Source organism: Pleurodeles waltl, chromosome 3_1 (assembly GCF_031143425.1).
Source record: "Pleurodeles waltl isolate 20211129_DDA chromosome 3_1, aPleWal1.hap1.20221129, whole genome shotgun sequence".
In the NCBI taxonomy this organism is placed as follows: domain Eukaryota; kingdom Metazoa; phylum Chordata; class Amphibia; order Caudata; family Salamandridae; genus Pleurodeles; species Pleurodeles waltl.
In genome coordinates this window covers 748,915,080-748,931,109 of record NC_090440.1, presented here as the reverse complement: position 1 = coordinate 748,931,109, position 16,030 = coordinate 748,915,080, and the positions used below count along the sequence as shown (strand labels likewise).

General features: G+C 41.5%; 1 protein-coding gene across 9 annotated transcripts in view; it reads right to left on the bottom strand.

Moving 5' to 3' along the window:
• The window catches only part of KIAA1549L (KIAA1549 like), a 526,680-nt gene that overhangs the window by 353,577 nt on the left and 157,073 nt on the right, over nucleotides 1–16,030 (bottom strand). For 4 of the 9 annotated variants that reach the window (XM_069223531.1, XM_069223528.1, XM_069223529.1 and 1 more), the window contains exon 2: nucleotides 1,142–5,155. In XM_069223531.1, coding sequence (XP_069079632.1) covers nucleotides 1,142–5,155 — 4,014 coding nt within the window. The remainder of the gene's footprint in view (nucleotides 1–1,141; nucleotides 5,156–16,030) is intronic. The other 5 variants (XM_069223533.1, XM_069223534.1, XM_069223532.1 and 2 more) reach the window with 2 other exon arrangements.

The following is a 16,030-nucleotide window of genomic DNA, read 5'->3' as shown; positions in this document are numbered from 1 at the left end:
TAGTACAATGCAAAAGTCAAATTTTATCTTACTAACATAGTATAGCCAATTTGACATGGAAAACGCTGTGTTTACTGCCTCACGGATTGCATGTTGTAATTACTTTACAAAGGGAAACAACTATGCTAACAGAAAAGAGGCCTCTTCCTAATGATTTCAAATCAATGCACAAAATGAATCGCTGATCTCTTGAATTCGATTAAATAGCTTTTAGTTAAATAAATGCACCTAAAAAGGCATGTTATAAACCATGTATGCAGGCAAGGGGCGTCGTGTCGTTTTATGTGCCGTAACTCACAATTCTTCACTTCTTGTGAATAACGGCCCCTCCCCACATTCAATAATGGTAATAAATAGCACATTGCCCCCTGCGCACCCGCATCTCTATTATATGAGACCGGGAATTGGTTTATAAGATCCATACATGATGTTGGCCTTTGTCAGTGTACAGTTATAATCCAACTTTAATATATGATGTTAGTATGTTATATTATTATATGTTGAGTTGACGTTTTTTTCTCCTTATGCAACACAAGGTACCTTTATGTGCGTCTCAAAGTTCGAGTTTTTCTTCACTGAGTCAATTACATAAAGAAAGAAACGATGCTGGGAAAGTATGCTGTCACTGGAAACCAGTAAATGTGGCCATTGTCTTAGGCGCCATGTATTTATGCATAGGGACCAGAGATACACACAATCAAAGATTATTGAGATAATCATTTGTTATTTTGCTCCTCTATTGCATGCTAAAAACAATTTTTGAGAACAATATTCATGGCTGCAGGCATAACCCATGCCTTGCTCTATAACAATCTTTTGCAAAATGTTAAAAGGCATAGATTTCACTTTACAAGATGAGAGAAAACAAATGTAATCCACTGAAAGAACAGAAAATATATCATTGGGAATGAAATAATTTAAGTTGCAAATTTGAACTAATATTGTGAAGTCTCTGTATAGTTCTTTACATCTGGAAGTAACTTAGCTTAGGTTTTCAAAAAATATTTAAGTAGATAGTGACATTACAATCAAAAGTCAGCTCAGTTCTAGCATTTGTTACACCTTTAAGCATTAAAACCTTGCATGTAATCAAATGCAGTATTGTATATTTAGTGTAAACAAGAAAAAAACTTTGGCATACCTGTATTAACCATGATGTTTTCTGACAGCACACATTTCTGCGACGATGGGGTTGTTCTTAAAAGTGTGGACATTGTAGTGGTGTTTGTGGCAACAGCTGTGGTGTTGGTCACAGTTGCAGCTGGAAGTGTTGTTGCCTTGGCTGATGCTGTAATAGATGTCAAAGCAGCTGAAATGGTTCGTTGGTGAGCAGTCGATGTTTTTGTAACTTCTGAGAGTGTAGGGTTTTCAGGCACGACTGGCAAAAGTGTTGTTAACGTGGATGAATGTGTCGTAGAATGAACGCTTGTCGGTGTAGTGATTTTGTTTGTCATTGTGAATAGGTGCGATGTAGATGATGAAGTTGATGTAGACATATTTACTGGGGCTGACGTCACATGAACGTCTGATGTTACTGGTGTTCGAATGGTTGATATAGCTTTACTATCACTTGTCAGATAGGAAGTACTTTGAACATGTGATAATGGTGTCAGTGTACTGTGTGTCAGTGCCGTCACTGCCTGTGTTGTTTTGCCTCTAGCAAAGGTAGTGTTCAAATTTGGCACAGATGAATCTGGAACAGAGATATGCGTAGCTGCAGAAACGTCCGATGATACCTCTGTTGATGTATCATGGGGAACTGGTGAAGGTGGCACTGTAATGACAGAAGAGGTAAGGTTTGTTGACAACACAGACGAAGTATGTTGCGTTGAAGATGGAAGAGAGTGAGTAAGGGTGGGTGGGTAAGTAGCGGAATATGTTTGCATTGGAAAAACAGTGCTTACTAAACTTGGCCCTGTGGTTGCAGCTATAAAACTACTTGTATTATTAGAATTCACTATCCCGGTAGTGTCTAACGTAATCAAATCTGTATGGCGTGTAGATGAGTATGATTCTGTTCCTGGAAGAAACCTATTAGTAGATCCTGTTTTTACATTTATGGATGGAGTGAGGTCTTCCGAAGTGGGGGCAGTTCCCCATGTTGATCTTTTGAACATATTGGAAGTCAAATGGGAATACACAGTTTGATGAGTATCACTCATTTCGTTATTACTGATAAAAGAAGCAGTTGTTTGAGAGTGTAATGGTTGCCCAGATGTTGTCATGCCATGTATTTCTGTATTGGAAGAAATAATTTCATCAGTAGGGAACTGGGAAGTTTGAAGGTTTGGTGAAGAATATATTGTTGGTGTAAGTGACACAGTGTTTGTAGATTCAGTTACAGTAATCACAGTAATCTCATTTGTTATTCCTTCTTGGCTAATGTGTGATGTTGAACTTGGCAATGATGGATTTGAATTTGGTAGTGATGAGCTTCCTGACAGGCCAGTTGTGACAGATGTTTGTTCAGTAGGTCTGATGGTCAAGCTAGTTCCTGAGCTTTTCAGATTTTCTTGAGAATTCAACGAAAGTTCATAATCTGTAGTGAAAACAAAGCTGGTAGTTGCATATTCACTCACATTTACATAAGTGTTGGAAGGCGCTGATGATTTAGTTTCTGTTATTTCTGTGTTGCTGCTAATTGTTTGGGTAGTTGCTTGCCCTGCTGGCACACTAGTATAGTCTACAGAAGAATATCTGAAAGCCCCTTCTGTAATTGGCAATGTCGGTTCTGTTGAATTCGTAGTTGTATGCACTCTGGTCACAGTTACTGCTTCAGAAAATGCTGTTGGAACTTCTGTAGTTTGTGTTGAGCTTTCACCCAAACCTTCTGTACTTTTTGCTGAGCTTTCACCCGAACGTCCTTCAGTACTTGTGGCAATTGAAGGAGTGGTATATGCACTGTTTGTTGAGTGGGAGTTTGAAATGCTGTCACTAGAAAAACTAGATATGCTTTCAAAGGGTGCTGTTGAGATGAAGTTTGTCGAGAGGCTTTCACTTTCAGAGGATGTTGATACCATTGTATTTGTACTAAGCTGTTTGTCATTAATTGTGGATTGTGTTGTCAATACTGAATCTGTAAAGAAATTAAAAGTATGATCAGTTTTTGGCAAAGCTGTATCCACTCTGGTTTTGGTTGTTTCTTTAGAAAGTATCCATGGAACGTCGGTGGTTTGTGTTGTGCTTACACCTGAACTTTCTGCAGTTTGTGTTGAGATATCACCTAAACCTTCTGTAGTCTGCATTGAGCTTACACCTGAACTTTCTTCATAAACCGTTGATTGCATTGTCAATATTGAATCTGTAAAGAGATTATAAGTATGATCAGTTTTTGGCAAAGCTGTATCCAGTCTGGTTTTGGTTGTTTCTTTAGAAAGTATCCATGGAACGTCAGTGGTTTGTGTTGTGCTTACACCTGAACTTTCTGCAGTTGGAAATGAGATATCACCTAAACCTTCTGTAGTCTGCATTGAGCTTACACCCAAACTTTCTTCATTAACCTTCGATTGCATTGTCAATACTGAATCTGTAAAGAAATTATAAGTATGATCAGTTTTTGGCAAAGCTGAATTCACTCTGGTTTTGGTTGTTTCCTTAGAAAGTATCCATGGAACGTCAGTGGTTTGTGTTGTGCTTACACCTGAACTTTCAGCAGCTTGTGTTGAGATATCACCTAAACCTTCTGTAGTCTGCATTAAGCTTACACCCGAACGTTCTTCATTAACCGTCGATTGCATTGTCAATATTGAATCTGTAGAATATTTAGAGTTATGATCAGTTTTTGGCAAAGTTGTATCTGCTCTGGCCATGGTTGTTTCAGCAGAAAATACTTGTGGAACCTCTGTAGTTTGTGCTGAGCTTTCACCTGACCCTTCTGTAGTTTGTGTTGAGCTTTCACCTGGTCCTTCTGGCATGTGTGTTCTGCTTTCACCTGAACCTTCTATAGATTGTGTTGTGGTTTCACCTGAACCATCTGTAGTGTATATTGAGTTTATCACTGAACTTTTTTCATTAATTGTAGTAAACGAAGGAAGGATGTATACACTATTTGTTGAGCTGGAATCAGGAAGAGTTGATGTACTTTCAAATGTTGATGAGAACATAACCTTTGTAGGATTTGAATTATCAATATGAGGAATTGCTGTACTTTCAGTGCTTGCTAATGACATTATGTGTGCAGCTAGGGTTTCGCTTTCAGAAGAAGATAGAACCGTTACATTTGCCTCATGAAGAAGTTTAGTACCATTTGTTGTGATATCCTGGTTGGTGATTGGGTGTGGAGTATATGTGGAGGCTGAGTTTAATAAACTGCTGGAAGAGAGATATGATGTGCTACCAGAAGTTGATGGTGAACTAGAGAGGCTTTCACTTTCATAATTTACTGTACTCATCGTAGTAGAATGTGATGCACTTTCTGGAGTTGATGAAGTGAAGTACTGGCTCATGTCTGGGTTTACATTATCGGTTGAGTAGGAATTCAACATATTAACAGAAATACCTAGTGAAGCCAGGCTAGACTCGGAATGTGTTAAAGAAGGTACCTCAGGGGTAAGTGTGTCTGACTGAGTCAGTGTAATATCATTCAATGAAACTGTTACAGATGATGAAAATGTTCTTGTTGAAAAAAATGGTGACGACGGTAATGGTTGCAGTGATGGGGATGAGGATGATGAGGGTGATGCTGATGAGAAAACAGGCGAAGCACTGCCAGAAGCAGACAATGCTCCCTCTGAAATGGGGAATGTGTCAAACAGTGATGACCAGGATGGCATAGCTGCACTTGAATAGGTCACTGCTGGCGATGTGGTAATGGGATGCTGGATGGTCATGCTTGCTGAAGTCAAACCTGAGACATCCGTTGGTTCTTTTGCAGCTTGAGATGTTGATAGAATGGGGAATCCAGAAGGGATATCCACTTGAGTGACATTAGTTTTAGCATCCCGAGTAGAGGCTGGTGAATCAGTGTACGAGTCAATGCTGCTGGAATTTATGTCGACTGCTGTTTGTCTGGAGGTTTCCAAGTCGGTGTTCCAAGATAACTGCACTGCAGTAGTCAGTGGACCAGAGGAGGTGGAAGAAAGCTGTGGTACTACAGATACCCATAGTGATGTTGAAGAGTCCAATGTGGATTGAGTATTATCTTCTGTTGTTGATTCTAAAATAAAAAGGTTATCGTTACTATTGCTTCACCATCCTAATTATTTTATGATAATGGTGCAGTAAATACAACATAACACATATGCAACACATAACAAGAAAAATGCGTAGATTTATTTTTTAAATAATTATTTACTTTTTTGATAATCATTGCAGTAAATCAGGATACATCTGAAGAATGGTCAAGGCTGGAATAGCCTAACGTAACGTTCACTTGTAGTTATTACTGAGAACAGTGTCCTCAAAGAATACAAAAATAGAATGCAAATAATGCAAACATAAAGGTATTATATTGTCCATAAATCTAATAATCAAACATGTACTTTTGAATATTTACTGACGAAAAAAATATATCCTGCTAATCCAAGTGGGAGTATACATTATGGGCCCAATGCAATTCACTTCAAGTTTCCTATTGTTAATGCTGATAAATGACCCAGTATGCATTTTGTCTTTGTCCATCAGATAAGCGAGAGCTCTACTGTTCCTTGTCCAACAACAAATGTGTGCATTGAACTATAATCTACCATGGGTACCCTTCTTTGAATTTGTATACACTAAACACTTTTATGACTGCCTCCAGCTAACTAGACATATTCTTTAGAGCCTAACTCAGAGATGTGATGGTCATGTGTTAATAAAGTTGGAATCTTTGATTTTTGTACTAGAGATTTTTGATTGATTGTTTTGACTGCCCGTTGAAGTGGAGGCTTGGGTCCTGAAATGGACACATTTTCAGAATTTATTACATAGGAAGTTAATACTTTTATGTCAAGACTAAAGACTAGACTTAAAAATTGCTCTTCCTTTAGTTACACTACTAAAACTAATCAGCAGCTGCTTTAAAGATCATGCAGTCTTATAAAACTCAAATAAAGTCCACCAAATAACAACCTGTAATATTCTAGAACTGTCCTCTTTGTAAGCCTCTTCTCAGACAAAGAAGTTGACTTTCTTTCTTCTCTGATTTGTTTTATATGAATTAGTTTTTGGTTGATATGCATATTCTTTTATATATTTTAGCAATATATGTGTAGTCTGACCTGAAGCATTGCTTGCCCAAGTGCACATTTAACATTGCCACTCAAGTGCGAGGCCCGTAGTCCTGCTGGGCAAGCACTGGCCCATTGATTACTGGCAATGGAAGTTGTAAGCTCTTTGGCAACACAAAGCATGAAAGAGAGCGTGTGCCTTGGGCTACTCATGTCAGTTGTGGCTGTTAGCTTCTGATGGAAAATACATGCTTTGCCCAGCACATAGGAATCTGAGTAATGGATCGCATAGGAAAGTGGTCCTGATATATTCATCAGAAATGAGAGGCACTGAAACCTCTCAGGAGAAGGCTCTGATGTGTTGAGGGAGGTTGTCCCATGTCTTAGGTGTAATGTAGGAGAATAAGCGACCTCCAGTTTTGCTTTTGTGATTGTGAGAAGTGTGTGAAAGTGAAGCAGAGCATAGTTGTCTGATGGGTTAGTGAAAGTGTATGTGGCTGTTCAGGTATTCCAACCCTGAGATGTGTAGGGCTTTGTATGTGTGCGTGAGAAGTTTAAATTGCCTGCACTTGTGAATGGGGAGCCAGTGAAGCTTTCAGCGTTGTTCTGGAATGTCTAGATTGTCTGGATGTCTGGAGTCAGTGTAGGAGTTGGTTGGAGATTCTGCATATAGAGTGGTGCAGCAGTCAAGCTAGCTGGTGGTAAGTACTTTTGTGACAGTCCATCTGTTATTCTGAGGCAAACATTTGAAGATCTTTCGTAGCATGAATAGGATTTGGAAGCAGGAGGTGCACACTGCGTTGATTTGAGCCATCAGGTTGAGATAGTCATTGAGGATAATCACTAGATTTCTTGCATGGTCTGTGGGTGTTGGTCCAAGCTCCGATGACCACCATGTGGAGTTCTATGGGGAGGTGTTGTCGCTGAAGAACAGTACTTCCATCTTTGGACTTGAGCTTCAGGCAGTTGGTTTGCATCCAGTCTGCTACCATTGTCATGTGGTTGGTGAAGCTGGCTCTAGTGGTTGTTGTTTTGTCTGTCAGGGACAAAATGAGTTGGGTGTCATTGCATTAGGAGATGACAATGATGGATTGTAATTGGATGATGTTGCGAATGGTGTCACGTATATATTGAAAAGGGCGGCCGAGTGGCGGCCCCTGTGGGGCACCAAATATTTGTTTCTTGGTCTCTGATGTGAAGGGTGGCAGCATGACCTTTTGGTTTCTTCCTGTGAGGAAGGACAGATCCATTTGCCAGCGAATCTTTGTGTGCCAGTCTCATGGAGTCTTCTGATAATGGTTTTGTAGGAGACAGTGTCAAAGGCCGCAGAGAGGTCGAGCAGGATGAAGGGCGCGGTTTATTCTTGTTCAAATATGATTCAGATGTTGTTGGTGGCGTGATGAGTGTTGTTTTGGTGCTGTGGTTGTTTCTGAATTCTGATTGAGTGTTGTCTAAAAGATGGTGAAGTTGGAGGAGGGTTGTGAGTTGCTTGTTGATGGCCTTCTCAATTACTTTGGCTGGATAGGGAAGCAGGAGATGGGTCGGAAGTTGCTTAGTTGATTCGGGTCAGCTGTGGGCTTCATGAGGAGGGCATTGATTTCTGAAAGTTTCTATTCATCTGGGAAAGTAGCAGATGTAATGGGGGTGTTAATGATGAGAGTCAGGGTGGTGGTGATTGGTGATGTTCACTGGTTGTAGATGTGGTGGGGGAATAAGTCCATTGGGATCCCTGAATGGATGGTCTTCATGACTGCTACTATGTAATTTCTAGTGAGGGTTGTCCATTCAGTCAGGTGGCCATCTTGGTTGGTGGTGGGGAGGTCAGGGATGAGTTCCCTGGGGTTGGGTTGATGTGCAAAGATGCCATAGATGCTTGTGATTTGCTGTGTATGAAGTTGGATAAGTAGTCGCAGAGTTGTTGAAGGCAGATATGTTGTCGACAGTGGCTGAGGGTGAAGTGAAATCCTCAAAGATCAAGAAAATCTCCTTGCAGCTATTGGAACTTCCTTCTATTAGGTCAACTAGTACTTTTTTCTTGGCGTCTCCTATTTGCTGGTGATAACGTCTGAGTGCAGGCTTATAGGTGGTTCTGTCAGTGGTGTTGTGGCGTTCCATTTCCTTTCTAACTGTTTACAGTTTACAGTGACCCTGCCAGTCTGCAATGTTCATTTTGTCATTGTTACAGAGCATATTGAGAAGGTTGAGTATGGGTTTGACAGCTCCATTGAGGAGGGCTTGAATGATTGAATTAAATCATAGTAGCATTTAGTTTTAACTGTGTCCTGAAGGATCTGTAGATATATTTAGTTGACAAGAAATCAAGCACTATAGGTGCTGATTGGTGGCCTATGAGTCACATACCTGAGTTTTTTAACTACTGGATATGAAGGCCATTAGAGTGTGAAATGAGAAGTGCATGTACTGTTGGCAGAATTTTTACATACAAGTTTAGAGGTCAAAGTTTGGGTAACTCCAGATTTGGACCCTTGTGTACTTGGGCAAAGCGCATAATTCTATGTGCAGAATGTTTGATGGCTCAGGAGTTTTTTCACAGCCTAGGAGAATGGATCTTTCTTTAAGTCATGGTTGCTCCAAAACTTAATTCTTTCCTCCTGGAAGACAATAAGTTAAGATTTTCAGTAAGTAAAAGGTTCCTTCCCATAGTGTGGAATGTTTCAAACAGAGAGAAGCGGAAAAGCACATGCTCAATTTCAAAACGGTTTCCAAATTGCCTTTTCCCACCAAGAGAGATGAGTATAAGGGGATACAATTTGTAGAAAACTGCCAAAAAATAACCAAAGACTCTTTGGTGTTACAAAGTTTCTAACCAGAGTTCATATAATTAAATTTTAAAGTGAAGAATGGTGTAGTTTTCTTGGTGTCTTCGGAGAGAGAGCAGTTGCTTCAATAGGGCACAATCGGAAGGTACAATGTCAGGAGACAAGGTTTGTAAGCACAAGTTTTCTGGTGGAGAAGAAGGACAAATACTGGAGGTCCATGATAAATCTGAAAGACCCAAAGATATTTTAAGTTTATATCCATTTCAAGATGGAGGGACTCCATCTCATCTTTGGAGAGATATTCTTCAGGAAGGGGGTTGTCTGACTAAACTAAATACATATTTCTCAATTCCGATAGCGAAGGATTTTCAAAGGTATCAACAGTTCACATTAGAAGGAATGACAATTAAATTCAGGAGTCTCCCTTTTGGTTTGTCGTCAGCCTCATGCTGTTTATACCAAGGCAGTGCGCCCTGTGGTGGATTACCTCAAAGGGAGGTATATAAGATAAGACCGATGATATATTTAAATTACATTAAATTGATGTAACAGGCTGTGTTGGATTTGAAGGTTCAGCTGGATAAATTGAGGATGTTGTAACAGAGCTTGGTATTTGTGATAAAGCTTACAAAGTCAGTTTAGTAACTAATTCAGTACTTGGAGTTTTTGGGCTTCCCCAATGAACACCAGGAAATCAGCGTTGCTGCTTCCTCAGAAGGGGATGAGGAAGGTAAAGGTGGAGAATGGTCTGATTTTGGAAGCAGATTCTTTCAGTTTACGAACGTTATCTCAGGTAATGTCTTTTGCTAGCTTCAGCCCTTGTAATATTACTGGGTCAAGTTAATTATCGAATCCCTTTAATTAATTATTTCTTTGGAATCCCAGGAGCAATTTACTCCTAAATGCATTAAAATATTCTGATTCTTTGCCTATTTAGCACCAGGAACATAATAGACATAAGTATTACTCAATCTGTGCAGTCCTTAAATTCATTAGAATCAGTTTATTTTGCATTCAGACTAGCTAGTCTTGACAACCACCTGTGAAAGAATATTTCCATGGTGTACCCCCTGCTTGCTCGGAATGTCACAGCATGCAAAGGTTCAATATCCCTGCTTCAGAGTCCTCCCATAAGCCAAGAGAAGAATAGTTTTCTGGTCTTTAGCACTCTCACCAGCTCGTGGTCATTGATGTCAGACCAGTAGTTTCACCTCTGTTCTGAACCTTTTGCTAAGTCATTCTCCTAGAAGTATCATTAAAAGCATTTCAGATATTTGGTTTCAGAATGTTTGAACATTTTGACAATACCTGTTTTTACCTGAGCATGTTTGACTATGTCCAACTCTTTCATTGTAGCAGTGACTACATAGCTGTTTTAGATGAGGCAAACTAGTACATTTTCTGACATGTCGATCATTGAAGGCCTTGTTCGTAGCTATTTATTTGAACACATCAATACATTCCGAGTCAGCAGGATCGTTCTGTTATTTGCAAGTCACATATTTTCACTGCCCCGCGGGCATACTTTTGAGCAGCATTCGCACGGGTTTTGATAGCTTGAAAGTATTGTCTTTTTTAAATATCCATGCCAGGTGCTGTTTTCGGGTGCACAAGATATTGTGCAATACCATGTATGATGCCCAGAAAATTGTTGTAGAAGAACAATAGCCGGGCTGTGAGGCAAATAATAAAGTCATTTCACTGACGCATGCTTTCTTTAACTAGCAAAACCCATTAGACTAGCTTGTGCATGATTACTACTTTGTAAAAGTAGCTTCAAACCCCCTTTGGCATCACACTTCTATCCATAAAGTGGAGGGCAGGACAACATTTCAGTGGGTGCAGATTCCTGACCCAGGATCACTTGCTGCTATCCACCTGCCAGCTACATCAAGAATCGGACGCCCTACTAAAGAAACCGACGGCTGACCCGAGCGACCTGAAAAACGTCCGCCCCATCTCCCTTCTGCCTTTCCCAGCCAAAGTAATAGAGAAGACCGTCAACAAACAGCTGACCACCTTCCTGGAAGACAACAACCTGCTCGACCCCTCACAGACCGGATTCCGAACCAACCACAGCACTGAAACCGCCCTCATTTCAGTCACAGACGACATCAGAACCCTGATGGACAAAGGTGAAACAGTCGCCCTCATTCTTCTTGACCTCTCGGCTGCCTTTGACACCGTCTGTCACCGCACCCTAATCACCCGCCTCTGCTCCACCGGGATCCAAGACCAGGCCCTGGACTGGATCGCCTCCTTCCTCGCAAACCGCTCCCAAAGAGTCTACCTCCCTCCGTTTCGCTCAGAACCCACTGAGATCATCTGCGGCGTACCTCAAGGCTCATCACTCAGCCCGACACTCTTCAATGTCTACATGAGCCCCCTCACCAACATCGTACGCAAGCACGACATCATCATCACCTCCTACGCCGACGACACCCAACTTATACTCTCCCTCACCAAGGACTCCGCCAGCGCCAAGACCAACCTACAAGAGGGTATGAAGGACGTCGCAGATTGGATGAGGCTCAGCCGCCTAAAGGTGAACTCTGAAAAAACGGAAGTCCTCATCCTCGGCAACACCCCGTCCGCCTGGGACGACTCCTGGTGGCCCACGGCCCTCGGCACCGCACCGACCCCCGCAGACCACGCCCGCAACCTCGGCTTCATCTTGGACCCTCTTCTCACCATGACCAAGCAAGTCAACGCCGTGTCCTCCGCCTGCTTCCTCACCCTCCGCATGCTCTGCAAGATCTTCCGCTGGATCCCCGCCGACACCAGAAAAACCGTGACCCACGCCCTCGTCACGAGCCGCCTGGACTACGGCAACACCCTCTACGCCGGGACCACAGCCAAACTCCAAAATCGCCTGCAACGCATTCAAAACGCCTCGGCCCGCCTCATCCTCGACATACCCCGCAGCAGCCACATCTCCGCACACCTGAGACACCTGCATTGGCTCCCAGTCAGCAAAAGGATCACCTTCCGACTTCTCACCCACGCACACAAAGCCCTCCACGACAAGGGACCGGAATACCTCAACAGACGCCTCAACTTCTACGTCCCCACCCGCCCCCTCCGCTCCTCTGGCCTCGCACTCGCCGCCGTCCCTCGCATCCGACGCTCCACAGCGGGTGGGAGATCTTTCTCCTTCCTGGCGGCCAAGACCTGGAACTCCCTCCCCACCAGCCTCAGGACCACCCAGGACCACTCCGCTTTCCGGAGACTCCTAAAGACCTGGCTGTTCGAGCAGCGATAATCACCCCCTTTGTCCCTAGCGCCTTGAGACCCGCACGGGTGAGTAGCGCGCTTTATAAATGCTAATGATTTGATTTGATTTGATTTGATTTGACTTTAGAGAGCATCCTTTCCCAACTGCATGCAGCTTCCGACACCAGAGCTTGACCATCGCAAAGGAGAAGCGTGACACCTCATATCCATGTAACTAGAATAGCACTCCAAACTCAAAGATGTACCATCAGCCCATTGTAAGATCCTCTCCATTGTTTACAAATGAAGACCTAAATAATTTTCAATTATTGGATCCTATTTGCTATCTTACCTCGAAGTGTTGCCATTTTAAGACTGTAATTTGCTAATAATTGGCAATATATCCAATATGGATTCACTAATAGGGCCTGGAAACCTACATGCCATGTTTTAGAATAGTAAATATATCCGAGTATGGAGAGATGTGATTGCAATGCACTTACTAAGCATTTGTCCCTGTTCAAAATCCATTTTGCCTGGAACTCCTTTGTGCAATAAAGACGTTAAACGTGTAAGTTAAAATATTGGCTTATCCAGATCTGAAAGTAATAGCCGGACAGATGTATGTGCTATGACCAAGATTATCAGTTTGTTGGCATCATTAATAAAGGAGAGAAGGTGTAAGCTAATGCAAGAGAGTGACCTTTAAATCCAGAAGCTATACATGCCAAAAATCTGCAAAAGACATAAAGAGTAAATGAAAGTCATTAAGAAATTACCACATTTTACGCTGGAGAATATGTGTCCATAAATCCTTAATGCAGATATTATTAGTTAATGTAATATGGTGTTTCGTAAGACTGTGAAGGCGTTGAATGCACTGCACTGAAAGCAGTATCCTTGAAGGCCTTGCAGCATATGCAATCTCACAATAGCACAACTGATCAATTTCACCAAGTGTGTTTCCTTCAGCATCTATGTTTTACACCGGTTCTGCAATTCTTTGTATTCACTGTTGGTTGATGTTTAGTGAAAATGAATAGTTCATGCTCAGGTTTGGGTTTGTTGTGAAAATCACTGGTCAAGCCCTTGTCAAGTCCTTGTCAGTACTTTCCACTGAAGTGTGTACATCGCACGTTACAATCTTGTCTTTTGTAGGGGCGAATCGACCGATTTTAAAGTTTCACAATTAGCTCTATTTTAGATAGTTGAGAACTCCCGTCCCATCTTTTCCCTCTTGCACAAGCTGCCTCTGCTACCAAACTCCACCTTTTTCAAAAAATGTTATAATGTCTTTCTGCCATTAACAAGACCCTATTCCATTAGTTTGTCTTTAAGGTTGAGCCTGCGAGTGCATGGACTTGCGCATGCGCCTCGTATGAGAGGCACTGTTGTGTTCATTAAAGGGCTTGGAGCCCGTCTGTCGCTCACCATTTGTTGGTTTCCATGGCACTCGTCTTTACAGCCTCGTAATTCGTCAAAGCATGTCTGGCATCATTTCCATTCCTCTGGGTGGAGCAGGGATCAAGCATTAATTGATTTCACCTTAATTAGTGTCCGTCTGCTGCTCCTGATATGATCGAGGTACTATTTCATTCTAACTTCCAGTGACCTGCAAACAGAAGGCTTGTGACTGGCAAAAATTTAAAGCTTACTTTATTTTATTTTGTTACGTCGTCTTTTCTCAGTTTCCATTCATGTTTTTTTTATTTTTGTTTGTGGGAGCTGTTGTCAAAAGATGACAATTAACTTGTTCTAAATATGCGAGATCAATGGCATTGCAAAGGCTTGTTTTACTTGTCGTAAGCCTCTTTCCCCAAATCCTTCTCCAGTTCATAAGCAGAAACACTAGTTTACATTTCTCTCCTGAAAGCCTGCCGTTTTGCGTGCCAACAGAAGACAGTTTGTCATGTTTTCACACTTAACTTAGAAAGAACTGTGTACAGGAACCCAGCCCAATGTTGTTCAATATTTTTCAAAAGTATAGCCTATCAAGGCAGGCAAATCTCTGCCTACAAAAATATAACCATTGTACCCTTACAAACATTATGACTAACCCCTAAACAAAACACATGCATTGAGACAACAATTAACACTACCCTCTGTTCCAAAAGTGAGAAGGCCTTCCTTTTAAAAAAAATATTATTTCACATTTAGTACAGAGTTGAGATCCACATAGAGCCCTGACCAATGCTCAAGACCAGTATATGGCTAGATCGAGGCACGGAAATATCTTGGCGAATTAGGGAAATGCTGGGGCCAGTGTACCCAACAGTATTCAATGACTATGTGCTATGGTACTTTTAATCATGCCCAGGGTACCACCAAATAAAAAACACCCTTGTGGTATGCCTTTTAAATTGTAACTGGATCTCCGTTTATCCAGATGATTACTATATATTTAGGAAATCCCTCAAACATTGTGAGGTTGAGTCTGCCCTGTTAGTACAATCTTACCAGGGTGGGTTGAGATGGTCTATAATGAAGTATGCCACATTATGTGGGTGAATCCACTTCATCCAAGGCATAGTTTCCCAGGAAATTTGGGAAATCCCAGAAACTTGTGGGGATTCCCAAACTCTGAGCCATCCCTTACCCATCATGGAAAACTTAGAAGATTTTCTTCAGCACAAGGCTGACGTAAATTCCTTTCCAGTTTGGGGAAATTAACTGATAACCTCTAGGTTTGCTGCAGGTTTAAGATAAGGGTTTAAAGAAAACTGATACACGCTTATTTCACTTGAATAGAGTTCTCCCAAGACTGTATCTGGAAACCAGTATTGAAGGCAGCTTTCCAGACCTACTCATGGGAATGTTTGTCAATGTAGAAAAGTAGGAAAACTAAGTTCAGGGGGCAGCTGTGCACATAATTTCCTACTTTTATGTGAATCAGGCACATAATTGAGGCACTACACTGAAGTTTAAAAAAAAATATTTTTAGACAAAATTGGCCCAATGGCACATAAAATGGAGGCACAGCAATATGATATGATTTATTTAGGGTCATTGTTCTGGGGCGTGAGGGTTCCAAGACACAGCAAGTACCAGTATCTCAGAATGCAAAAAGAAGCTACCTTAGGCAAATGTAGACCACATTATGAACAGCAGTCGTAGCTAACATTATTCAACTGTACAGGAAGTCAATGAAGTTTTTTGCGTTCTTGTAAAATAGAACTACATTTCTAAATACAAACAAAAGGTGCACTGCAGCATTTTGTACCAGCTGATGCTGAGCTAGGTTTTTGATTTGGTGCCACCAATTGAAGACCATTGCAATAATCAATCCATGATTGTATTATGGTATTTAGTATTTGAGTTTCAAACCTTTATTCCAAAAAAGGAAACAGTTGCCTAAGTGTTTTAAACAGAAAAATACAGTTTGAAAGTGCTGCCAATCTTTGTCTCCAGACCCAGATCCGAGTCTGCATAAAGGACAAGATTTTCAACTGATTTAGCAGGACTGGGAGGAGGTTCCATTCACATCGGCCAGTGGAGATCACTTATTTTGGCCTTGGAAGAAGTGAGTATGATCCGTTTTGCTGGAGTTTAATACCAGATCATTTTTAGTAATCCACTAGCGAGTAGTTGTCAGACTTTCAGAAAGAGCGGCGATGTGTCTAAATGGGTGTTTTGCTTCAGAGACACCCCAAATATGAAAAGCTTAGAACCTATCTGATGCATCAAGTGCACCAAAGCATGAGTTCAAAGGAAGTGGAGACAGAGCCGGAACAGAAGGCTTTGGGAGTACAGAGAAAAGGAAGATTGGACACTATTTGTTTTCTATCTGTTAAAAAGACTTTAGCTATGCTAAGGCTACCTCCTTTGTGCCTATCTCAGACACTCTCAGTGTGATTGATAGTATCAAATGCTAAGAGAGAGGTCTAGGAG